The 23657-nt window shown below is 35.3% G+C and overlaps 11 protein-coding genes, 13 long non-coding RNA genes and 1 other non-coding gene across 25 annotated transcripts; 14 read left to right on the forward strand and 11 right to left on the reverse strand.

Annotated features, from left to right (window-relative positions):
* Positions 1–791: 791 nt before the first annotated feature.
* pof4 (putative elongin-A Pof4) lies at positions 792–2408 on the forward strand. Its single transcript, NM_001021740.3, is given in 2 exon segments — positions 792–1827; positions 1827–2408. Coding segments are annotated over 2 exon segments (792 nt in total). The 5' UTR covers positions 792–1342; the 3' UTR covers positions 2134–2408.
* SPOM_SPNCRNA.5469 lies at positions 1257–2301 on the reverse strand. The gene has a single exon (NR_194824.1). It is a non-coding gene; the product is annotated as a non-coding RNA (long non-coding RNA).
* Positions 2409–2450: 42 nt separating the features above from the next.
* Positions 2451–4752, reverse strand: gcn20 (AAA family ATPase Gcn20). The gene has a single exon (NM_001021741.3). The coding sequence runs from the start codon at positions 4732–4734 to the stop codon at positions 2524–2526; it is 2211 nt and encodes a 736-aa protein (NP_595837.1). The 5' UTR covers positions 4735–4752; the 3' UTR covers positions 2451–2523.
* Positions 3415–5336, forward strand: SPOM_SPNCRNA.5470. Its single transcript, NR_194825.1, has one exon. It is a non-coding gene; the product is annotated as a non-coding RNA (long non-coding RNA).
* On the reverse strand, positions 4898–5942 carry atp14 (F1-ATPase subunit H). The gene is made up of 5 exons (NM_001021742.3): positions 5898–5942; positions 5805–5850; positions 5721–5756; positions 5478–5668; positions 4898–5431 (listed from the first exon to the last, which is right to left on the reverse strand). The coding sequence occupies exons 1-5, from the start codon at positions 5910–5912 to the stop codon at positions 5408–5410; spliced, it is 312 nt and encodes a 103-aa protein (NP_595838.1). The 5' UTR covers positions 5913–5942; the 3' UTR covers positions 4898–5407.
* A 23-nt stretch (positions 5943–5965) lies between these two features.
* On the reverse strand, positions 5966–7951 carry ort1 (carboxylic acid transporter). The gene has a single exon (NM_001021743.3). It carries the CDS (start codon positions 7464–7466, stop codon positions 6573–6575), a length of 894 nt encoding a protein of 297 aa, NP_595839.1. The 5' UTR covers positions 7467–7951; the 3' UTR covers positions 5966–6572.
* pdp1 (PWWP domain protein Pdp1) lies at positions 7945–10594 on the reverse strand. The gene has a single exon (NM_001021745.3). The coding sequence runs from the start codon at positions 10490–10492 to the stop codon at positions 9413–9415; it is 1080 nt and encodes a 359-aa protein (NP_595841.1). The 5' UTR covers positions 10493–10594; the 3' UTR covers positions 7945–9412.
* On the forward strand, positions 8081–8748 carry rps902 (40S ribosomal protein uS4). The gene has a single exon (NM_001021744.3). It carries the CDS (start codon positions 8102–8104, stop codon positions 8678–8680), a length of 579 nt encoding a protein of 192 aa, NP_595840.1. The 5' UTR covers positions 8081–8101; the 3' UTR covers positions 8681–8748.
* On the forward strand, positions 9088–10746 carry SPOM_SPNCRNA.1484. Its single transcript, NR_150371.1, has one exon. It is a non-coding gene; the product is annotated as a non-coding RNA (long non-coding RNA).
* Positions 10747–10781: 35 nt separating this feature from the next.
* On the reverse strand, positions 10782–14420 carry trt1 (telomerase reverse transcriptase 1 protein Trt1; the record flags this gene model as incomplete). Its single annotated transcript, NM_001021746.3, has 16 exons — positions 10782–10944; positions 10987–11083; positions 11127–11293; positions 11333–11582; positions 11620–11833; positions 11875–12023; positions 12070–12254; positions 12296–12465; positions 12517–12633; positions 12674–12943; positions 12983–13053; positions 13093–13485; positions 13522–13784; positions 13836–13954; positions 14026–14106; positions 14163–14420. 16 exons carry the CDS (start codon positions 14418–14420, stop codon positions 10782–10784), a joined length of 2967 nt encoding a protein of 988 aa, NP_595842.1.
* SPOM_SPNCRNA.5471 lies at positions 10928–12040 on the forward strand. The gene has a single exon (NR_194826.1). It is a non-coding gene; the product is annotated as a non-coding RNA (long non-coding RNA).
* On the forward strand, positions 13825–14494 carry SPOM_SPNCRNA.5472. The gene has a single exon (NR_194827.1). It is a non-coding gene; the product is annotated as a non-coding RNA (long non-coding RNA).
* Positions 14495–14496: 2 nt separating this feature from the next.
* Positions 14497–16300, reverse strand: rsm23 (mitochondrial 37S ribosomal protein mS29). The gene has a single exon (NM_001021747.3). It carries the CDS (start codon positions 16246–16248, stop codon positions 14818–14820), a length of 1431 nt encoding a protein of 476 aa, NP_595843.1. The 5' UTR covers positions 16249–16300; the 3' UTR covers positions 14497–14817.
* Positions 14628–15110, forward strand: SPOM_SPNCRNA.5473. Its single transcript, NR_194828.1, has one exon. It is a non-coding gene; the product is annotated as a non-coding RNA (long non-coding RNA).
* On the forward strand, positions 15820–16206 carry SPOM_SPNCRNA.5474. Its single transcript, NR_194829.1, has one exon. It is a non-coding gene; the product is annotated as a non-coding RNA (long non-coding RNA).
* A 158-nt stretch (positions 16301–16458) lies between the features above and the next one.
* Positions 16459–17573, forward strand: rrs1 (ribosome biogenesis protein Rrs1). Its single transcript, NM_001021748.3, has one exon. The coding sequence runs from the start codon at positions 16703–16705 to the stop codon at positions 17201–17203; it is 501 nt and encodes a 166-aa protein (NP_595844.1). The 5' UTR covers positions 16459–16702; the 3' UTR covers positions 17204–17573.
* On the reverse strand, positions 16604–17133 carry SPOM_SPNCRNA.5475. The gene has a single exon (NR_194830.1). It is a non-coding gene; the product is annotated as a non-coding RNA (long non-coding RNA).
* A 223-nt stretch (positions 17574–17796) lies between the features above and the next one.
* Positions 17797–17867, forward strand: SPOM_SPBTRNAGLY.09. Its single transcript has one exon. It is a non-coding gene; the product is annotated as a tRNA-Gly (tRNA).
* Positions 17868–18414: 547 nt separating this feature from the next.
* Positions 18415–19029, reverse strand: SPOM_SPNCRNA.5476. Its single transcript, NR_194831.1, has one exon. It is a non-coding gene; the product is annotated as a non-coding RNA (long non-coding RNA).
* Positions 18481–20989, forward strand: gef3 (RhoGEF for Cdc42/Rho3/Rho4 (Gef3)). The gene is made up of 2 exons (NM_001021749.3): positions 18481–19601; positions 19658–20989. Exons 1-2 carry the CDS (start codon positions 18696–18698, stop codon positions 20327–20329), a joined length of 1578 nt encoding a protein of 525 aa, NP_595845.1. The 5' UTR covers positions 18481–18695; the 3' UTR covers positions 20330–20989.
* Positions 20928–22625, reverse strand: SPOM_SPNCRNA.5477. The gene has a single exon (NR_194832.1). It is a non-coding gene; the product is annotated as a non-coding RNA (long non-coding RNA).
* SPOM_SPNCRNA.5478 lies at positions 21028–21253 on the forward strand. The gene has a single exon (NR_194833.1). It is a non-coding gene; the product is annotated as a non-coding RNA (long non-coding RNA).
* Positions 21546–23052, forward strand: cyt1 (cytochrome c1 Cyt1). Its single transcript, NM_001021750.3, has 2 exons — positions 21546–21692; positions 21777–23052. Exons 1-2 carry the CDS (start codon positions 21633–21635, stop codon positions 22638–22640), a joined length of 924 nt encoding a protein of 307 aa, NP_595846.1. The 5' UTR covers positions 21546–21632; the 3' UTR covers positions 22641–23052.
* On the reverse strand, positions 22747–23280 carry SPOM_SPNCRNA.5479. The gene has a single exon (NR_194834.1). It is a non-coding gene; the product is annotated as a non-coding RNA (long non-coding RNA).
* SPOM_SPNCRNA.5480 lies at positions 23277–23575 on the forward strand. The gene has a single exon (NR_194835.1). It is a non-coding gene; the product is annotated as a non-coding RNA (long non-coding RNA).
* Positions 23576–23657: the final 82 nt, after the last annotated feature.

Below are 23657 nucleotides of genomic sequence, written 5' to 3' on the forward strand. Positions count from 1 at the left end.
AGAAACTATAGTAGCGTTTACAATTTCGAAAACTATACTAATAATTTTAACTAATGAAGCTAGCTATATTCATTATGATAAGCAGGAACTAAGTATTTAAAAAAGTAAATAATGTTGTACAAAAACGAAATAAACCAACTAACGTTAAAGTACGAAATTAATTGACTCATCTATAACCGTTCTTTATTTTTTTTATTTTTTCAATGAATAAAGCTATTGGCATTGATTGCTAATCTGGTTTGATATATGATATACATATTTTTCTTTTTGAAGTATTGAACAATTCTTTTTACGCTTCTAGTAGATTAATTACCATTTACTCTTTTTTTAAAAAAAATAAATAAATAAATAAATAAATAAAATTTTGTATATTCAAGTGGTTTCTGCTCATTAGCCTAATTCGCAAATAACTCTAGTTTAACATAAAATTTAACTTGACGAAATGCGAAAAATGTCTTGTACGACAAAATTTCAAGAGTTAGGATTGAGAGAAGAATTAAAAAACAATAGAACAATAAAACTATTGCACGTAACCCCTAAAACTTGTTGAAATTGGCAATGTTGATTAAATACCTATATCTGAATTAATTTACGAGAGAAAAAAACCTAAACGAAAGATTAATAAAAGCGCATATTTAAGGAAAAATTTTTCTATGAATAATTTCTCTTTTCATCCATTAATCGCCTTCTTGACCCATTTCTTCTCTTGTATTTACATTTTCATCTTAAGTAACACGTCACCTACATCAAGCATCCAGGTAGTCATCGTGGCAAGCATGAATTTGCTCTTTCCCCATATTCGCTACTGAGGTGTGCAGCCCTTCCGCGGCGTCATTGGAACTTCCACTGGGCCGGAAAGGCAAGAAGGATAATTACGGTTTTTAACGTTGAATACGCAAATATTTATAACGAAACGGTGGTTGAGAACTCGTAAATTGAATGAAGAAAATTTGATAAAGGTCGATAAATTTATTTAGCGATAATTTAACGATTTTACCGAGTTAACAAATTAAAGATTTTAATTATTTTTTAATATATTTGTATAAGTGAACAAATAGGTTTGCTTCGCCGTCTTTTTCAACTTGTCGGAAACAAACAATTATCTGGAATTTTTTTTTACTCGCACTTAGATTCTCCGCGTTTTATACGCATATACTAACAAGGAAAGGAATTTAGCTAATCGATAGATTCTGGACCTTTCCTTCTTTGAAACACATTTTCCCCCGTTGAATTGGTTTTGTTTACATTCAAATAAGGTAAAAGCACTCTTCCAATTGAAGACTATAGAGCTCTAATTCGATCGTTTTCTTTGAAATTTTTAAAAATTACTATCATATGAGCGATGTATTCTTTAAAAGATTTGTGCATCCAAGTCGCGCAGAAGCATGTGCACGACATCGATGATATTGGCGATTGCCCATTCGAACTCGTAAAACCTATCCTGGAAAAAGCTAGACCAGAACATTTAATAGACTTGGAAGAAAAGTCGCCTCATTTGAAAGTTGACACTCAACCATTGTGGAAAGATCACGTTTTGCGTGATTTTGGATTAGAACTTCAAAAACGAACTATATTGAACAATATTGATGATTGGAGAGGGCTCTACGGAAAACTTAAGAAAAAAAGAAATGCTCATTATAACGTTGCTTCTGCTAAGCTTCGAAGTGCTTACACCAAGCTAGAGCAAAGTAAACAAAACAAGCGAATTGTTCCTTTAGAGCGTGAGCCTAGAGCTGCTCGGCCTCCTAAGCGTCCGCGTCCCATGAGTAATTATTGTCCAAAAAGTTCTCTAATGGCGAGAGCTAAAAGTGATTTTCTCAAAAAGGCTCTGCTACCCGTCATATTGTTTCAGCTACTTCATCCTCTCGGAGCTTTCCCCAATTGCATCCCCTTGGACGTTCTTCTTCTAACGCTACTAATACTTCTACAAAGCGTCCTTTAACCTCTAATACCTATCCGTCCATTCCTCTTCCTCCAAAGTCTTTCACCTCTCAGAATTTTAAATCGTTCAACGCCGTCAAAACTCAACCTTCATCTTCCTCCTCTCCATCAATCTCTCGCCCTACGTCTTTTCCCATGTCCTTTTTTCCAAATCCTTCGAGGTTTTCTAGTCAAGTTCCTAAACGAATTTAATGAGTTAACTTTTTCCTTTCTCTTTCTTTTTTTGTTTACTAGTCTGTATATTCTTTTTTTTTCTGCTATTGATTTCCTTGGTCCGCCTTATTTTCTCCTCTTCTCCCCTTCCTCCTCTTTACTTTTTAATTGATTGGGTTTGTTCTCTTTATTTTTTGGGTGTTGGTTGATGATTTGCATGCTTTCCAGGTTTCTTGTCCATTACCGTGTTATGACTTACTTAGCTATAATTAATTTACTGTTTTAATCTTATTTAACACTTCATGTCTTTTACTGTATAAAATGTAGTTAACTTCGTTTACATATTTTATCCAGATTCATAGATAAAAGAATTTGATTTTATTTATCCTCGCCAGCTATATTATTATTATTTAAGTCTATGCTATTCCATTAAGTTTTTATAGTCATGGTTGGCTGTTGAGATAGACAGAATTTCTTATATTGTGAAATTGTTCCATCAAACTTGGAGACGACATTATGGTCACACTGCCAAATACTGGTACATGTCTTGTCCAAGAAATCAACATCGTGAGAAACAAGAATCACACCACCTTGGAAGCGTTTAACAGCTCTTGTCAAGGCATCCATGGACTCCATATCCAGATGGTTGGTGGGTTCATCTAGAATAAGAATGTGAGGGTTTTGTAGACCTAGGCATGCGAACGCAACACGAGATTTCTGACCACCAGAAAGCGTGATCATTTTTTGCAATGCAAGAGGTCCACTAACACCAAAAGCGCCAAGATGACGACGGTATTCTTCTTCACCTTTGCCAGGAAATGTCTTAGCTAAAAAGCTTAAGGCATTCAAGTTTAAGTCCAAAGTATCGACATGATGTTGTGCAAAGTATGCAATACGAAGTCGGGGGTGCCGACTAACTATACCAGATGTTGGATGAAGTTGTTCGATAAGAAGCTTAAGCATTGTTGATTTACCAGCACCGTTGGGACCAACCACACCGATACGAGAATCCATTTGAACATCAATATCAACATGTTTGAGAATAGGGTGACCTGGAACATACTCAAAATTGACATCAGACATTTGTAAGATAGGAGGAGATATTTTTTCCACAGGTGGAAATTCAAACTCAACTTCTTCCTCAGTTTGAGGCTTTTCAAGGATCGGCAGTTTTTCCAACTTCTTAATACGACTTTGTGCTTCGGATGATTTGGCAGCATTATAACGAAATTTGTCAATGAATGATTGCAAATGTTTGCGGTATTCCATTTGCTTTTCATATTCACGAAGTTGATTTTTGCAACGTTCTTCACGAGTAGCATAGAATTGACTAAAATTACCCTTATAGTAATCCAAGCGCTCAGAGTGTTGATGAATAATATCAGTAGCAACTTCATTCAAGAAAGAACGATCGTGTGAAACGACTAAAACGATATTTTTATAAGTTTGTAAATATTCAGATAAGAAAGCAATTGAGGGAACGTCAAGCATGTTCGAAGGTTCATCCAAAAGTAGTAAATCTGGTTGACAAAACAGAGCACGTGCCAATGACAAACGCATACGCCAACCACCTGAAAAAGTCTTGGTAGCATGGCTTTGCATTTCTTGAGTAAATCCAAGACCAGCTAAAATAGTAGCAGCGCGTGATTCTGCTCTATCAGAGTCCATCTCGGAAAGCTTATTTTGAATATCTAACAACCGTAAATCAAGTTCGTCTCGTTCACGCTCAAGGCGACGGGAAATAGCTTGATCAGCAGTTTGGTCTTTACTAAGTTCTTCCAATTCTTTTTCAATCGTTGATAGACGATTAGTTATCTTTTCCTGGTCCTGAATCAAATACTTGCGCCAAACATCGGCATCCAAAACTGACTGTAGGGCAGGTGTATCATCACCTGTCATTTCTTGCTCAACATGAAGAATGGTAATATGGGTAGGAATCGCAATTTCACGGCGAGAAAGAGCACGTAGAAGAGTAGATTTACCGATACCGTTGCGACCAGTTAAACCGTATCGTCTACCCTGTGCAAGTGTCAACGAAGCACCAGTCAATATACGATGACCAGCAAAAGCAAGATCAATTCCATCAATTTTAATATCTTTCGATTTTCCTTGGTTACTTCCGGATAAATCTAGAGGATTTACAGCCATGTAAAACTCTTCATAAGACTTTTGTTCGGGTTGAACCAACTTTGAAGATTCGTATTCTGCTTTGATAGTACGTTTCTCCCATTTGGCACGAATCTTCCGTTCAGCCTTCTCTAATTTTCTTCTATCTACCCTAGATTCAACCTTACGGCCCTTTACAGCATCTAATTCCATCTTTTCGCCAACCAAACCCATAGTTGACGAAATTTCGGATTGGGAATCCATTCGAATAGTCTCCTTCAAACGAACAAGTCCATTCGTTTGTAATGTATCTAGATGTTCCTCTCTTTCTTTAAATTGTTTCTCTAGTTCGTTTTGTATGAGCTGTACCGCTTCCTCACGAGCGCCAGCATCTAGCAATAAATTACGAATGAGAGAGATCGTATGGTCTGAAGCCTCATCTACATCTTTAATAGCATCATTAGCATATCCAGTGCAGTAGCTGAGGACATGAGGGTCTACTTCAGAGCAATTATTCTGAATGACTTGCTCCATGTTGGATGTGAGGTGGATAGTACTAAGCAAGTTATACTACTGCTATATATGAAGCCTCAATCGGCAAAACGATGAGACTAGGCATGAAAATATACTAAATACCTTATAATAGTGAATTATATATTTTTTTAAGAAAAAAAATTACAATTCCAAGAAAACTACTGTGAACTTTACTGATATTTTTAATGACCCACAGTAGACATCAAATTTTATCAAGCTAATCCTTATTGTTGAATAAAAGCAATTGTATTGAGTTGATATAAATTGAAAAAAAAAATCCAAATGTGAACTCAATAGAAATACTTTGCAAAGAGAAAAACATCTCAACTCAATGAAAGTGGTTTTCTATCAATCAAGGCAACAACTGTTTCGTGCCGTAATCGAAGAGACGACTAAGCATTGAATTCAGCTATGTTCAAAGACATTTAGAAAGCAGAAAAAGGATACGTTAACCTAGAATATAAATCATAGTGAGACGGGAGTTATAGAGATACATCCACGTTCGTGGTCAATCAAAAGAAGGATCAGACAAAGGCATGAAATAGATATAAAATCAAATCTCAACGACGTAGATGAAAATGTAAATTCATAATCGGAAAATAAAAGGCAAAATTTAATCAAAGTTAATTACCAAACATCTTCCAATTGAGCATAGGAAAAGCAGTGAATAAATTTAATGTTCTTTTTCATTCTCATACTGAAGGAAAAGTTAGCTGATGCAATGTAAAGGAAGAGATACATACTGATTCAAGAAAGTCAAATTTGTTGCTTTCTCCAGCAGCCTTAGTGGGAATGGTTTCTCCCTCATACTTGTAAGAGTTTAAAGCAGAAGTAAAGTCAACATCGTATTTTGGAGCAGTAGGAGCGCTAGGCATGGACCATTCCTTTACTTCAGCTGCCGTTTCGGAAGGGACAGCTTTAGGCTTATATGATTCTAAGACACGACGTGTAAGAAATTGGTAAATTAAGAGAATATAATAACATACTTAAAGAAGAAATATATAAACCCTGTACTACATCGACTAAATTGCCATTAGTAATCTCATCAAAATCAAAATGTCATTTCATACCGTAAAGACGAGGGGAGGTGGTCGAATAACTACGACTTAGTGATTTCTATATATTAGCTCCTAAATTCTTAAAAAAAGCAATGTATAACGTACCAAAATTCGAGACATTGTTCTTCCTTCACAATATATGTGGATGGTAGTGGTAACTCACTTAGGTAGCATGTATTGAGTAAGAAAGCCAGCATTGTCCGAAAGTACATTAAACATACTAAATCTAATAGCTAAAGTTTTAAATGCCCAAATAAACAATCGCTGAAATAGAAGGACTATTAGTCTCAAAAATTTCATCCAATTTACACCTCTACCAAAAATCTACAAAACAAAATTCAACTATACAAGAAAAAAAAGCGTAGGTACATACAGATATTGAAAGAGTTGGATTAACCAAAACAGGACGTAAAAAGCAAAACAAAACAAAAAAAAACAGGGAAAAGAGGAAAAGAAAATATACTTTCAGATTGAAACGGTTAACTCGTGAAATGTATAACAAGTTCAGTGGAATTACTGTCAAACTAACAGCAGCACATGATATGAAAAGTGATGAGAGGGGAGTTTTTGAAGGTAAAAATGCTTTTAATAAAAAATAAATAGCATCAAAAAAATTGTAAAAGTATTCCATGGGACTTTAAATATATACGACAAAACCAGTTCTAAAATGTGATTAAACTTCAACCGCAAGTCGAATGCAAGTTAAAATATGTATAGAAATGCATTCCGACGGGTTATCGACTCAATGGACAACAAAGACTTCGTAAAACTAGAATAAAACTATTTGCTTAATACTTTAGTTTCCCGAAATAATTCAAAAAGCGTAAAATTGCAAGAATTTATAAGAGCGCTTCGCATCAATGAAATACCTATACCTCGATATATAGTAAACGATAACCAAGGAATGGAAGACAAAGGGGTTTTAATTGATAAGAGTGTATTTCTTTGTACAATGGATTTGGCTGTATCCACCGGGAATACCAAAATCCAAGACAAAGCGCCGCAAAAAGCACCAGAGAAGGCATAAGCAAAATGCGGCTTCACATCATTCGCTATCAGATTTTTCTTAAAGGTTTCGTATATTGTAAAATAACAAGCCGATCCTAGAGCGTCTCTGGTTAGATGATAACGATACCCATTCCATAATGCAGTAAATCCATACCTCCGAACAATGTCAGAAGCGCTCTGGAAAGATGACAAGGGAGGTCTGACACTTAGCTTGGAATTTGTCTCTTGCCGACGGCCCATATTTGTTTTGCGAAGAAGCATGTCAATTTGTGAATATAACTTTGAATACTCGAATGGACAAGCAAAAAGTGATATAAAAGTACCAGTCCCAAGCCCGGAAATGAAATACCGAAGTGTAGGATCCACATGAGCAAATGTAAGTTTTAAGGAATCATACACCGTAAATGATACTGACCTCGATAGAGTGGCTGATATCAATGGTAGAGTAAGACCACGATACAAACCTTTTAATCCCTCGTTTTTAACAGCGTTTTGGAAACAAGAGCGAATGGTTGGGAAATTGTAAGTTTGCTGTCGAACTTTAATCGAGTCAAGAGGATACCCAATAACATTGCTAATGGCAGAAGAAACCAGAGCAGCGGAAAAGGTAGATGCGGGAGAGCCCGAGTGTGCTTTATGGGGCTGGTTATGAACTGGTAAACCCATTTTTTGATCAATCCTTCAGAAATAAAATAGAGAGAAATGAGAGAAGAAAATAAAGATCAATATTCTAGCAAAAATAGATTTTTCGACTTATCTAAACAAATGAAGTAATCGAAATCCTCTTTCTTTATGTAAGTACGTATATGTACGTCTAAATTGTATGTATAGTCTAAAGTATTCAGAAGTTCACCACCCATGTAAGATGAACTACTAAAAAAAAACTTGTTTTTTATATTTTGAAACTCGAAAAAAAGTAAAATCGTCAATAATTATGATCAATTTCAGAGAAAAACCAAAAAAGAGACAGTAACAGCACAACACTCACAGGATTGTGCAATTAATATCTTCAAATAGAGTTTAATACGCACTCACAAGATACAGTGTATCCCTTACATATGTGATCTTCTATTTTAGAAAAAATAAACAACACCTTCTATTTACAAATCTAACTTCTGCTTTTCCTTCACAAGGATATAAGCTAGAGGGTTAGTAGGAATAGTGTGTAGTAAGGATATCGGTACGGGATGGTGATGGGACAAAACCCTAACCTAATACTACAGTATCTCAAAAAGCCGTCACTGTTGTGCCTTCTTGAAAATACATAGCAAAGGTAGGTTGCGCAAAGCACCAAACAAACAATGCCTTCTGCTCCTCGTAAGCAATCCAAGACTTACAAGGTTCCTCGTCGTCCCTTCGAGTCGGCCCGTCTAGATGCCGAGCTCAAGCTTGCTGGTGAATATGGTTTGAGAAATAAGCATGAAATTTGGCGTGTAGCACTTACCCTTTCTAAAATCCGTCGTGCTGCTCGTGAGCTTTTGACCCTTGACGAGAAGGATCCTAAGCGTCTTTTCGAGGGAAATGCCATCATTCGTCGTCTTGTTCGTTTGGGCATTTTGGATGAGTCCCGTATGAAGCTTGATTATGTGTTGGCTCTCCGTATCGAGGACTTTTTGGAGCGTCGTTTGCAAACTCAAGTCTTTAAGCTTGGTTTGGCTAAGTCCATCCATCATGCACGTGTGTTGATCTTCCAACGTCACATCCGTGTTGGTAAGCAAATTGTCAATGTTCCTTCCTTCGTTGTCCGTTTGGATGCCCAAAAGCATATCGACTTTGCTCTTTCCTCTCCATATGGTGGTGGTCGCCCTGGTCGCTGCAAGAGAAAGCGTCTCCGCTCTCAACAAGAGGGTGGTGAAGGTGAAGAAGCCGAAGAGGAGTAATTCTTTTCTTTGACTAGTAAAAATGAATCCTAATCTCTGAGTAGAAAATGAAATTCCTTTCTTGTGTATTTCACTAGTATATGTAGCTTATAATCTCAATGCATATGGTAACTGTTCTTTGTCGTACATTTTTTTTGAAGTCTACATCTTCGTATTAAATTAGCGCACTAAAGCCTTGTAGCGTTTTATAGATTTTTGAAGAATCCAATGCTTCGTAAAAATTGTGAAGACAGATAAACTGACTTAGGAGACAAAAAAAAAAGAATACGAAGATACTAAAGGTATAGTCGTATTGGATGAAATTGTAGTACTTAATTTTTGCTGCTTAAAGTTTTTGATATTTTTCGTTAATTAATATATAGACAAATAGAGGCAATTTTCTAAAGGCACGTGAATTAGAAATATATCTTGTAGGCCGCTTTCAAAAAAAAAAGGAACCATCAACTGAACAATGTATATTGCCAAAGAAATGTGAATTTTACCTTCTTGTGTGAATAGCCACAAATACTAATTTAACGTAAACTTAACTGCTAAAATACACTGTAAAAATTGTATCTAGATGATAACATTAAATTTAAACAACCGGCAAACTAGCGCTTCGCATCTTACTTAGAGTATTCATGATAACAACTTGCTTCCCACCGATCTGGTATGCAATACCGGTACTCCAAAGCATAAGTAAAAGGGTGTCGTGTGTAATAGGAAATCAGCTTCTATTGACGTTGAGAAACACTACATGCCTTTTATCGATGGTTCGTTTGGAAGAAACATAGCCCAACTGTAAAGCAAATTTTTACATTTCTGCCTAATATCATAAAGTTCGTCATTCTCTAAATGCTCCAAAAAAGCAATTCTCTTCAGGACCTTTGCCAATTTAGTAGAAGTAATCAATTCGTAGTTCAGGAACGGGATATCACTTATTGCGTTTAGATATTTACTGGCGTTATAAAAATCTTCTTCAACTATCAAATGATCCGGCGAAAGAAATGCTTTTTGTAGCTTATGGCGAAAAAAAAGTAGTCGCTGCATTAGTGCTTTCGTCTGGTCATTCAAAGGTGAGGAAGGAGATATACGGCCCCTCTCTTGCGGGTTTTTTAAAGGTTGCTTTCCTTTTCCTTTTGCTTCTCCCCTATGATCAAAATTACTTGAAAGTGGGTACCTTTGGTCACTTAACTGCGTAGAGCTACGAGAAGTCGAAGCGACAGTAGGACCATACATTTCAGAAATAGAAGTTATTGACATCAAGGATCCGCTGGAGATACTCTCCGCATCTGATTCATCAAGAGATGTCTCCCAATGATATTTTCTTTTTTGCAAAAAATTAGGCTTCTCCTCAGCAGCTGATAAGCTATCCATTTCCTCATCGGTGGAAGATTCCTCCTTTAAATCAGGAGGAGTTTTTGAAGCCTCATAAGCTTCAATAAGTTCTTTAGACTTCCGCTTTGAGGAACCAAGAAATTTGGCTATTTCGGAATCCAATAATGGCTTAACACTATTTCTTTTCACCCATGCAAAATTGAAGTCAGGAAAAAACAAAACCTTATATAAGACATTAAATGAGCTATTAGTATTCAAACTATCCTTAGTTTCTTTTCGTCTCAGTAGCAAGGCCGGCCACCATGGATAACCTGGGGCTTTTACCAAAATTCGGTCACCAAAATTTAGCCTGTCATCTGCAGAAGCTTGTTCCAAATTATCCTTGCTTTCTTCAACAACACTGGGTATATTACTCTCTTTTCCTTCGGATATGCTTAATCCCCCTTGTTTAGAAGATAATCTTCGTCTTTTTGCATTAGTGCGGGCATTATTCATTATAGAAAACCACTTTCCTTATTCTAAATGAAAGGAGATTAGCCTCATGTATTACTTTTAATGTTTAACCACTCCCGTTTAATGGGCATGTGGGCAGTAGTCAGCAACCACTGTCAATCTTTCTTAAAAGTATAAGGATAAAGACAAGTCAATCAAAACTAATAACGAGATTAATTTTACTTTACTAGAAATCCTATAGTATGCTTGCTTTGGGGGTCAGCTATACTTAGTAATAATATTGTTTAAGACACCAGTAATAAAGGATGTATATAATAAATTGAAAATGACATTAATCAGCTATTCTTCTATGTAAAAATAACACCTGTCGCAAAACTGGTCTTAGCGGCTTGATAAGATCAGTCAATGACTGAAATTGGTATATTAGCTGTTCGAAGCATGGATGATATTTGAAAGAGGGTTTCAAACCATCTCTCATTCCAAGACAAAAAAGCCTGATGTGTCAATATTGCTGAAGTCTCGAGACCGACACGTACCATTTGACTTCTGCAGAGGACAAGAAACGCCTACTCGTATATCCTAATATTTCGGCCAACTTTTTCCAAATTTTTCTTCCAATAACATTCAAAAGATCTAAGGTTAATTAATGACTTTTCTAGTTAAAATAAGTACTCACCCGTTATGAACATTCTTTGGGGAATAAATATATCCTTCATCCTTTTTAAGTATGCTTGTGCTCTCATACACATAGAGTATCCTAGCCTATATATATTGCAGCAAGAATTGAATTTTGAATTGTGGGTAATGTCAATAAATACTTGTGCAAAGGATGCAAGGCTCGATCTGATTATTTGTCAGCTATTATTCAGTTACACAGTATACCTTAGAATTTTGTAAAAAAAAGATTTCCCCATATGTTTCGTCAGCTCTACAGATGTAGAGTTAAATAAGGCTTCATCAATTTTAGGACATGCTAACAATGTATCAAGAGACCTCATGTTCACAGAGAAACCGAAGAATGGCATTCTTTTCTTGCTTTCATTAAAAAAAGTATTGTTTATTATCCCATTACTATTTTCAAAGTTTATTACTGTTTTCTCCAGGCTCGTAGAAAAATTGTGTTTCTCAAATCCTTCAACGGTTAGAACTTAGGAATGACAGCAACTCACCTCTTAAAGATAAATTCAAAAATTTTTTTGCATCCTTTTTATTAACTGTTATAAAGAGGAAATCGTCGACTACTCGTAACAACACTGATCCTTTCTTTTTCGTAAACGATAGGTATTCATCAATCAAATCTTCCATATAGAAATGACACAAAAAAGATGACAGAATTGAGCCCTGAGGGATACCAACTTTTTGAAGGTATTGAGAATTTCCTATCTAGTTTCATTAGTGTTATTACAATTCAACAATTGGTATACCTTAACAATGTGTCCAGAGAGATGTTCCTTGAGCATTTTAAAAATTTCAGAAGAACTTTTGGTCCAATAATCCACAAAATCAACAAACAAAGTATCTGATGTTTTCATAGAAAGTAACTGCACGACTTTTTCAAAAGGCACCATATCAACTAAAAAAGAATTTGTTAAAAAATTCCAATGAAAAAATAAACTTACAATAGGAAAACGCCTCACTAACAAAGTTTTTTGTAGCTCGGTCACTTGTTGCATGTATGGTTGCATACTTTCGAATTACAAATTCGGGATCCTTGAGTTTCTTTTTAACAATCCGAAACATCAAATCTTGCTTTATTCGATCATAACAGGATTTTATATCTATCCGTACAAAATACTTCTTACGCCTGCAAAATTAATAATGAGGAATCGCGCATTATATAATTACCCAAACATTCGGTGCTTAAGAAGATCCTTCTTAAAAGTAAGAAGCTTCATGTAAACCTCCAAGTTAAATGGAATACCACTACTTTCTTCATTGATTAAATGTTTCAGTATCGATGCCACAGGTCGTAAAGTTTGGTTCGTACTGACTAACATTTTTTTGTTTGAACCCATCTGCTAATAATAGATTAGAAGTAAAGTACATTGATGACCAAAAATTAATACCTTTATTAAGAATCTTTTTCTTAAATTCGTAATGAGACGAAAGGTATTCTTCTTAGGTAATAGACGAATAACTGCTGGAGGCAAAGTAGTTTTCTGAGTATCCATCCTAACATTGTTCTGAAAATATTAGCTTTTTGCAAAAAATACTTTAAAATACCTCGTTTATTTTTTCAAACGCTTCCATTTTCATTGATGTAATAAAGGGTCGGCACAAGAGTTTCCAAATATCTTTTCTAAAATAAACAGTTCGATTTCGTAAATCACTTGATTCAGTGATATAAAAAAAAGATTGTAAAATAGGTATTATAAACGAATTGTATAGCCAGTAGATGAATTCCGCAAATATTTGCTTGCGTTTCTCAAAATCACTTAAGCACATTTTCGCATTTGACCTTTTTCCAAGGACTAGCCATTCAATTTCTGAAATCTGATTGTTAATTAATGGTAAAAAAATTTGGCATATTACCTTTATGTTACTCATTAAATAATGTAAACTAAAAGACTCGTATCTCGATAATTTCAAGAAAGTTTCGAGGTCTGGTAAAATCGTTAGTGGTAATAAATTTTATACAATACCTTTTAATATTATCTCAAATATCCTTTGGTTACCCCAGATTAATTTAGGAAACACTCGAACAAGAATGGATCGAAGAAACGCAAACACCTGGTTCGGCTTTAAGGAATAACTAAGGATTTTTTCATCATCGTGGGTGTCAATATATGGGCAATAATGGTTGTAAACTTTTGATAGAGAAATACGATGGAGTCGCTTTGCTGTTTGTTCAATTAAAGGGTATACCTTTAGGAGACGTTTGGGCACAACTGTACTCTGTGATACCAGTGGAATCACTTTGTGCAATTGCTTCACTTGAAATGCGTTTATAAGTCCAAATTGCCTTGGAAAAATCCATTGAAGCCACATGTGTACTGTGTTCCGATCACAAATAGAGTGTAAGTTAAAATATAGATCTAAAATTAGTTATGAAGGATAACAGTATTAGTTACCTTGCTTAAACTTCTTATAGGATGACCTGTAAAAAATGCTAAACCTACTAATTGAAATGCTATTCCAGGAAACTTCTTTGCGGGCGCTTTTATTTTGAGTAATGGATGTTTCAATGGTTCGCTTTCTTTTTTTTGACACAGTTTCCTCAAACACATTATTTTTAAAAAGTGGTATGCCAGAAATCTGAAGGTAATTGTCATTTGGAAGAGCCTCAAAAATACTTCCTTTGGATAATAAGTAATGCATGGCATCACTGCCGATACTATACTTGTCAGTCTTGTTCAAAGTGCGCAACATCTTAACCGGTATTTACATTTCTAACAAAAGTTGCCAATTTTTTGACTCAAGTATAGATATAAGGTAATTAGGAAAAGTAGAAACGAGATCATTTTGTACTCCGTTTACATGCATGGCTCGAAAATCTTCATGATTCTTTATCGGTTAAATACAATCTCTTTGAAACAGTAATTGCAGGTAAATATTTCACAATTAGAATACCTTACCATGGAAAACCCTTTCATCAGTAGATTCCTTCGACGCTCAAAACTTTCATCGAACATCTGTTTTACAACATTCGCTATTAGCTGCCCATATATTAGCTATCCCGAATAGAAAAAAATCAAAACAAAAATATATATACCTCTGACTGTGAGCATTTTGGAGAAGAAAATTGAACACCTTCATCTGGCTTACTGTCGAAGCCGACTACAGTCGAATGAAGAAAAATAGAAAAGGACGTTTGTACATCGCTTCTCAAGCGTTCGCATATATTGCTATACGAGCTTGCCGGCGACCCTCTCAAAACAAGTTGTACATAATCATTTAAGGTACATAGGTATACATATTGATTCTCTAGAAAGCGAAGAATCCTGCTTTTGGGGGTATGGTGTTCGGTCATGCAAGTTACAAGTAACCATTAAGCATAACTATATATATGCAAAGTGTCCTACTGATCATAACGTTTTAAATAAATAGTGACCGCAAATATTGATTAATATTTATAATTATAGGATTTTTTTTATATAATGATAGCTAATAAATGTTTTGCAAAGTATCTTTAAACTAATAACATTACACGAGTAGAATCACCAATCTTTCTACTACTATCAATTATAAGCGAAACTAATTTAGATTATTCATTAGGGGGAATAGTGAAAAAGGTACGATTCCAGGAGTAAAACGGAAAAAAGCCTAATACGAGATGATACATATTTGGAACAACATGAGAATAGAAAATAGAAAAATAAAACCGCGTTAAAGGAGTTGTAGTGGATAGAAATTTTTGAATATCTCAATCATGCTAGACGTGTGCAAGCATCAAAAAACTTTCGCGGATTACCACCACTAAGGACATGATTTTGCAAATAATTATCAACCTTTTCAAGGCAAACGTTGGATGATACCAAATACTCCATCATGCGACGTGACTCATCTAAAGTGTAAGGCTCCATGTTAAGAATATGCACGGACTGTAATGAATCTAATATAGTCTCATCAGAAGATTTGTAAGGATTTCTGTGAGCTACTCCAAGAGCTATATCCAATGACGGGGTAGAAACACGCGGTTGGCTAGAAGTAGCAGCTAAAACAGTACCACGATTAAAAGTAAGCGAACCCGAAATATATTTGAAAAGTAAATTAATAAAGTAAAAGTCTTTAGGGGGAAGGAAGTTGTTCTTTTTGTCCTTATACTTGGTAACGACCGATAAAATAGAAATATTATCGATCACTAATAACACCTTCATATTGGAATTTGACTTGGTATTGTTATTGAGTTCTTGTAAAAATATTTCCAGAGATTTAGGAGCGTTCGAGGAAGCAATTAGCTTATGAAGAAAGGAAAGTAAATCGGTACCAGCAGGAATGCATTCGTTCTGAAGCAACTCATGACTTTCAAAGGTCTTTAGCTTCTTAAGTTTATCAGAATTAGTTTTCATAACAGAAGTTAGAAATCCCTTAATTAAATCTGGTTGCACCCACAACTTGAGTTGCTCATCATAACCATAACTACTCGTTGAATTTACCCATCCTTCGCAGTTATGGACTGGCAAGACTATAAAATTAGGTTGTGATAAGGCGAAAAGTTCAGCTTGTATGAGAGCAATACTTCTTCCTGAACCTGGAGCACCATCAAGAAGAAAACGTCCGTCCTTCGTACCCTGGTCTTTGGAGCGCTGCAGTACATTCACTAATTCAGTTGTAATTTTCCTGTGCAAAAGGGAAGCACTGGTAAAAAAGGAGAAACTTTTTTTTTGTTTTTCTAAAGCCCCAAATCCATTAAGTTTATTAAGCAATTCCTCGGGGATTTTAAACATCTTACCTTCAGACTTGCTGGACCAAGACATATGCGGATGAATTTCAGAGGGCTTCACCTCTTCTAAAGTATTTTCTCCTTCATTTAAGAGATGATCCAATACAACGCTACTATTGGGAATAGTCGTCGATTTCTCTACTGACGAAGTTGAGGGGGGAATTTCATTAATTCTTGGCGCTTCCGAATTTTTTTGACGCTGCTGGTTAGAGCTTGAATGTATATTTCCTCCAACAGGTCTACCCGTATGCTGGTATTGTGAGGATGAATAGTATTTGTTAAATGTGCATTTTTCAAAAGTGTAGAGTCCTCCCAGTTTACTACCGCAAACAGTCAGTTTTCCACCGGACAGGATATTAGAAATTCTCTCTGTATTCTTAATAATACTACTTCTGCTTCTAAACTTCGGTAGCATTTTGTTAGAGGTATTTTTTTCTCGTAAATCTTAAGTATACATATCTGTTCTCACGTAAATGAAGAGACTGACTGCTTCCGGATGGTAAGTATTTACTGAGCTCTTAGCGCATTGCTAATATTTTTTAATAGGGTAGATTTGGCGTTCAGTAATAAAGAGAACTAACGTATTGCTAATAAGTGTCTCTACTTTTGCAAAAACTAAAGAATCGTAAAAGTTTTCTTACTTTCTTCGTTTGTCATAAAGAAAGTAAAAACAGTAGATTGCTGAACTGAAAGAGAGCTTTTTCTCTTATATATTCAGTAGTTTGATAAAAATTTTGGAGTTTGAAAGAAGAATTTCGTATCCTGAACCAACTTTTTAACAAATCAATTTTGCAGTCTTTTTTGAGAACTTTTTGTCACTTAATTGTATTATCAACCCTTTTTTTTTCCTTGTCCCTATTTCGTTAATCATGTCTGCACAAATAGAAAACTCCATTCCTCTAGATTTCGATTTGGGAAATATGGCTGCATTTGATATTTCTCCCTTAGATGAAACTAAGCTTAGCGGTTCAGAGAAAGAATCATTCCTTTTTTCTCTCAGTAGAGATAACGTTCAACAATTGGTGAACAAAATGATTTCCTTGCCTAAGGAGCGTACATCAGATGGCGTCCTTTTACAGCTTCCTGAAACTGTTACACCTCTTCCTCGTGCTAAACCTTTACCTAAACCCAAGCCCGAAACCAAATGGCAACGGTTTGCTCGTATTAAAGGTATTGCTCCTAAGAAGCGGGAAGGCAGGTTGGTGTTTGATGAAGCATCTGGTGAATGGGTACCAAAATGGGGTTATAAGGGTAAAAATAAGGAATTAGAGACACAATGGCTTGTTGAAGAGGGAGAAAAGGAAAAGAAGCTTACTTCCAAGCAAGTGAGAAATACCTCAAAAAAAATCAAGCGCTCTCGTCGCCATTAATTGGTCCTGCTTAAAAAAAATTTTTCTTAATTTAAAAATTTACTATAATTTAGCTATTCATGGGTTAAGTGGTATAATATCATTTTTATTTTGTTATTATCGTTTGTTTTTGTTTGCTACAACTAAAATCCCTTCTTCAATTGGGATATCAACGGGTACAGAAGGAATATGTAAGACATCGGTTATGTGGCTGCTTTGTTTACACATTTTTATGTGTTAAAAATTAACGAGCACTTTTTTGAAGCTGCTACTCGAAAATCGAACGTTAAAATGTTGAATGTTTACGAGTTAAGTGTAAAGTAAGTTTTAACAGCAACTGTTTTGATACACTGTGGGATTTCCTCCAATTGAATTTTCTAATAACCTCTTGTAAAAAAAGTTTCATACAGTTAAAATGCGACCATATCGTAGTTAATTATTATTTTCTGTATGCAGTCTTAAAAGGCTGGAACATCATATTAAGAGCCCAACTCATGGCTAACTGATATGCAACATTTTTGAAATGTTCAACAAACAGAATTTCATCAGACTCAACAATAACAATCCTTTCTAAATTACTATATAGATTGCAACATCAGTCTAAATATCTGAATGCATTAGTGGTGTAGCGGTAACATTGGAGCTTCCCATGCTCTAGCTCCGGGTTCGACTCCCGGCTGATGCAAATATAGCTGTGAATTTTTAAAAATATAATTGTTTATGTTCTAAAATTGGTTTTTGCATTTTCTATGAATGATATACTCAATCAAAACATATCCTTTTGAGTGGTAAACATAAATTTTTAGTAGATTATATAAATAAATGTGCAAGCCATACTTCAATTTCTAATCATTTTTAAACCGAGTGTATAATAAGTTTTCTAATACTGACTTGTTTATTTAAATATTTAACATAATAATTAATTTTGATATGAGATTGATGCTTTTAGTAGTAATAATAAAAAAAATTTAAAAAATGCAAATAAATAGAAAAAAAATTAAAGAAAAACTCATTAATCCAAAAAAAAGCTTACCAATATTATCATTTGTTTCTCGGTTGGCTACTTCGTCGATTTTATGGTGTATATCATTAATTTTCTAAGTATTGTTTACGTTCGATATTTTAAGCAAATACTTAATGCATCCCCAAAGACCACTAGTTAGTTTTAAAAAATAAGAAAAGAAAATAATTTATGTACAAATAACTTTGCTTATGTTGATAAAGTACAATATCATTGTAGTCATTCTTTCAAAAGCGGAATTCTTTCCTATATCCACTAAGGTAACCTGGTTATTCTTGCCGTCCGCAACAACAAAGAAAACAGCTATTCAACTATTTCATTGATAAAAGCGTTACTCTTTGGATTAAATTAGCATTGTATTTAAAGAAGAAATCGACTCATCAACGGCCTTGCTACTCTGTTTTAGCTTTGTGAGATCTAATCAAACGCGCTACGAACTCCTAAGTGCCCGCGTTTGAGTAGATAACTCATTGAATCAACAGCCGATTAAAGATGAGTAACCCAAGGATGTTCCAAAGCCGTGGAAAAAGAGTTGTTTCAGATAGCTTGCCTATAGCCAATTCGACACACACTTTAGAAGATACTTTGAAATTACGGCCTGACTGGACCATAGCGTTAAGTCAACATGAAACTGAAACAAGGTCGACAAGAACTAGTTGTAGCACTACCACAGAATCGACGATTGCTATGAGGAGTAAACAAAAAGCCATTATTTCTGTTCTGGAGGAATTTCGTGATTCAGAAGCCGCTTACGTTCATGATCTGCATGTAGCTCAACGGTACTATGCTGACCGATTATCGGACCGAGTAAAAAAAAGCGAATGGAAAGATGTGTTTGAGATTTTTCTGGTATTGTGCAAGCAAGCATCACTTTTCGAAATCGAAATGCACAAATCCTTGAACGACGAAATCAATTACATTTTGGATGATCAAGATGCCTGTTTGAAGCCTAAGCCTTCCGTTGCACAACTATTTCTTTCATGGTTGCCCAAGCTATCTGCTGTCTATGGTCGATACTGCGTGATTCAAGAAAACATTGGCAAAAAGGTGGAAAAATGGATGAAGAACTCATCAATCTCAGAATATTTGCAGGAATGTGATAGCATGGCAAAAATTGAAAGTAACTCTTGGAATTTAGATAGTTTTTTAGTAAAGCCTGTGCAGCGTTTTCTGAAGTATCCGCTTTTACTAAATCAGCTTTACCGATCTGCTTCACTGGGTATCATTTCCGACTATGTGTTGCTCGGGGAAGCTTGTCACAAATCTGAGATCGCTAGCCAAAGAATGAATGAGTTAAAAAGGAGACGAGATATTATAATTACAGCCCTGGATAGCGTCTCGAATTCCCAAGAGGTCTTACTTCTCTCCACAGATTCAATTGACAAGAAAATTGCAAAGGTACGTCGGGTTCAATGATTTTCTATCTTTAAATTTTTCGACTAATTGTTTTTTAGCTTCAAAATTCTACAAACATTTTCTACGTACCTGAACATGAGCCCATTCTAGCGTTTGTCCATCAACTGTCTTCATCCTATACCAATCTTTTAAATTTACGAAGTGCTATCTGTGATTGGTTAAAATTCTCCAGATATCATTACCTAAAATTCTTTACCTTCGTCGAAGCCTATTCTGTGTTTTGTAAAGACACTAAATCTGCAGACAAATGGGCTCTCATTAGTGTAGCATTAGACAACATTGCCAAGGGTGCAGTGCTTCGTTTGACAGAGCAATGTCAAACATCCGTTTTGAGACCTATTTCCAATGGTATTCTTTTCTTCCGAAACCCCCTTTGTGTTACCGATGTATGGATCAAAAAAGCTACAGCATTTTCCAAGCGACGCCAATCTCAGGTTTTTGAAGAGGACCTTGAAAGCTTCCCTTTACTTAGTAATTGCCTTTTAGAAGAACTTCCTCTTTTTTTGGAGATGGCGCGTAATGTTACCGACGAATGTATATTAGCATTTGCTCAAATTCAAGCTACCTTTTACGATACCATTCAGAAAGTCCTTGAACCTGTCGTTGCAAAATTCAACTTAACTGACCACCAGGATATTCCATCGATTGAATCCATAATGGATTTCACCAGTTTGCGGTCTAGTATGGAGTCCTCCCCAAAATCAAAATGAATACACGATATTACGGATATTCCAATGACTTCCGTTACTAATCGACTTTTTGAACTTAAGTTATTTCTCTTTCATTTTTTTTTGACTAATGTGTCTCTTTTTATCACGGTTAAAGGTATTTATTTATTGGATCAATTTTTACAAAATCTTTCTTTTATCTAGGAGATACGTGCTTACTTTAGAATTTGGTTTTTATTAATTTGCTTTATCTTTTACGTATCCTTTTTCATTTCATTTTTGGATGGCAATCTAATTTTGTCACGCAGAAACATTTCCATTTTCAGACGCTTTCGTTTTTGTCGCATCTCCTTCTTTAATTTTAACATTCTTTTCTCTTTAATTTTCGTCGCATTTGTCAGTTTCTTTTGAAAAATACAGCATGCATTGTATTTTTACTACGACCGGATACCTTTCGTGTTAATATTTTACTTTCATCGATATCTTTTCAAAACATGATCATGAGAGGCATTGTATTCTGTTTTTGATATGCCCAATTAACTAATATTTTTCTTCAAAAGCTTCATTGTCTCTTTGCCTTTTATTATTAGTTTATCTATTTATTATGGATTAAAAATAAGGAATTCACATTTTATAATTACAAAACAACAAGGAGCTGACTAACTTTTACACCTTCTTTAAGGAAATAACAAAAAATTGCAAACTATTATAAATTATCTTTCAGTATTCAAATTGACATTTCAAACTCTTATGTCTAAATCTCTGCTTCAAACCTATTCTTGCTTCTAAACTCAATCTTCTTTCTCGACTTTTTCGGGAGTCACTTTTTTAAACAAATACTAATAAAGTAAATTGCTAGAGATACCTTTATTCACCTGCTCGTCTTTGCCAATTGCAAAGTACCTAATTGGCGGATTCCGATCGATACATAGTATGGTGGAATCTAAAATTTTTATACTTACAGCATTGCCGGTACAGAGTATGGATTACATTCTGTAATTAATTATTGCATTTAGTACTCATATATCGTGTCACTTCTTTTAATTCAACCATAAACCATTTCTTCGATGATCTACTTGAAATATCAGTTGGTACAAGTTACACATAGGTTGCAACATTTCAGTGCTTGACATAGGATATTTTTATATGAATGTTGGAAATAATGCATTTTATTGTAAACTTGAATAGGATTCCTGTATGCCAATTATCGTCGGGAAACGCTACGCATACCCCGGGAGCGGACGCACTACCACCTTCCAACCACACCCATCTCCACTCACCCAATAAAGAACAGGGAATTTAAGCAAATTCTAGTATTTGAGTCAAAACAGAGCGAAACGTGAAGATGTTTCAATTTGTAAAGAAAAAAAATGAGTTTTTAAAATTTGCGAGACTTGGCTCTCGAGTAAGTGAAATGTGATGGCTGCTATTCGTGGAAACGGAAGCAAGCATAGCTTTTGACAAAAGAACGATCATTAACGGGGTTTAGGCATTTACCCAAAACGCACAAAAAACACATAGCAAGGGTTCAAATATTGCTTTGGTTAGTAGCTCATTACTTTCCGTAGGCATGATAGCCTTGTATTATAACGTGTATGGTCCAAGTTTGTCCGCTGGCACTCCAAAGGAAGAAGGTCTCCATTTTATCCAACACGATTGGCCCCAAAGCAAAGTGTTGTCTGGTTTTGATCATGCTAGTTTACGTCGTGGTTTTCAGGTTTATCGTGAGGTTTGTTCTGCCTGCCATTCTCTCAATTTAATTGCTTGGCGTCACTTAGTAGGTGTTACTCATACTGCTGATGAAGCAAAACAAATGGCTAGTGAAGTTGAATATGAAGATGGTCCTGACGATGAAGGAAACATGTTTAAGCGCCCCGGTAAACTTTCCGACTTTTTACCACCTCCATATCCTAATGTTGAAGCTGCACGTGCCTCCAATAACGGTGCAGCACCTCCCGACCTTTCCTGCGTCGTTCGTGGTAGACATGGTGGTCAAGACTATATCTACTCTCTTTTAACCGGTTATACCGAACCGCCTGCTGGTGTCGAAGTTCCGGACGGTATGAACTTCAACCCCTTCTTTCCTGGTACTCAAATAGCTATGGCCCGCCCACTTTTCGATGATGCCGTTGAGTTTGAAGACGGTACTCCAGCCACTACGGCCCAAGCTGCCAAGGACGTTGTAAACTTCCTTCATTGGGCCTCCGAACCCGAATTGGATATTCGTAAGAAGATGGGATTCCAAGTTATCACTGTCCTTACTATTCTGACCGCTCTGAGTATGTGGTACAAGCGATTCAAGTGGACCCCTATTAAAAACAGAAAGATTTTCTACCAGAGACCCATCAAGTAAGAAACATGATGTTTATTGTCTTCATGGTAAGACGATTGCGGAAGAAAATTTTTTTGGACTTAAACTTGGCAGTTTATCCAACACCGAACGTTTACCGGAATTTACAATCATGCAAATGCGTTCCCTTTCTTCTTCATTTTCTCTCTTTTCTGGTCCCCCTTTCTATTTGTTTTCCTACCTGTCATTTTCTGAATTTATTCTCCTCTCCACTTTTTATTTCCTCAGTATTTAATTTCCTCTATTCGAAATTTCGTATGTCAAACAAGAGTTGCAAGTCGTTTTCAATAACAAAAAAAACGAATTGAAGTAGAGGGTGAAAACTTTACGCTTCAAGATTGAAAAGATCTAAGCTGACGTTGCTATTTTTTTTTCTGATTTATACCTCTAAGGATGTTAAATAACATACATTCATGATTGAATTTAGTTTTGATTGCTATAATTTTAGCATTCCTGTAAACAATATTTGCTTTTGTGTAGTTTGGAAATTCAAAGTAGTAGTTGTCATTATACTAGTATCAAATAAGAGTAACTGGCTATTCTTTGTGCCAATCTCTAAATTTTTTCTACAGGTTTTGTATTTCTTAAGTTTGGTGTCAAGAAAACAACTTCGATAATGACATCGATGTCAAGTGCTTTAAAAATTTAGAAGTGACAGTAAAACTCACTTATTAACTCGAGCTGTTGTTTTTTAATAACATTTTGAAAAAAATACTAATTTAATTCAAGATTGGTTTATATTTGAACAAGCCGAGCAGTAAAAAAAATGCAGAAAACGTTTGTAAAACAACTTGCTTCTAAATGTTAAATGCTCTTTGCACACGTATGTTAGAACGCTTGATTCATCCTAAAGTTTTCTTTATCATTTTAAGTCATATTTACATGTCAAATTTGTGGTTACGCTTGGAAAAATATACAAGAGTAGAATTTAACTTACTTAAATCAAAATGATCTTTTATACCATATTAAAAATTGAATTACTAATATAATCAATGAAGTGCCCTGACATTTACTAGTTTA

This window comes from Schizosaccharomyces pombe (genome assembly GCF_000002945.2).
Source record: "Schizosaccharomyces pombe strain 972h- genome assembly, chromosome: II".
NCBI lineage: Eukaryota > Fungi > Ascomycota > Schizosaccharomycetes > Schizosaccharomycetales > Schizosaccharomycetaceae > Schizosaccharomyces > Schizosaccharomyces pombe.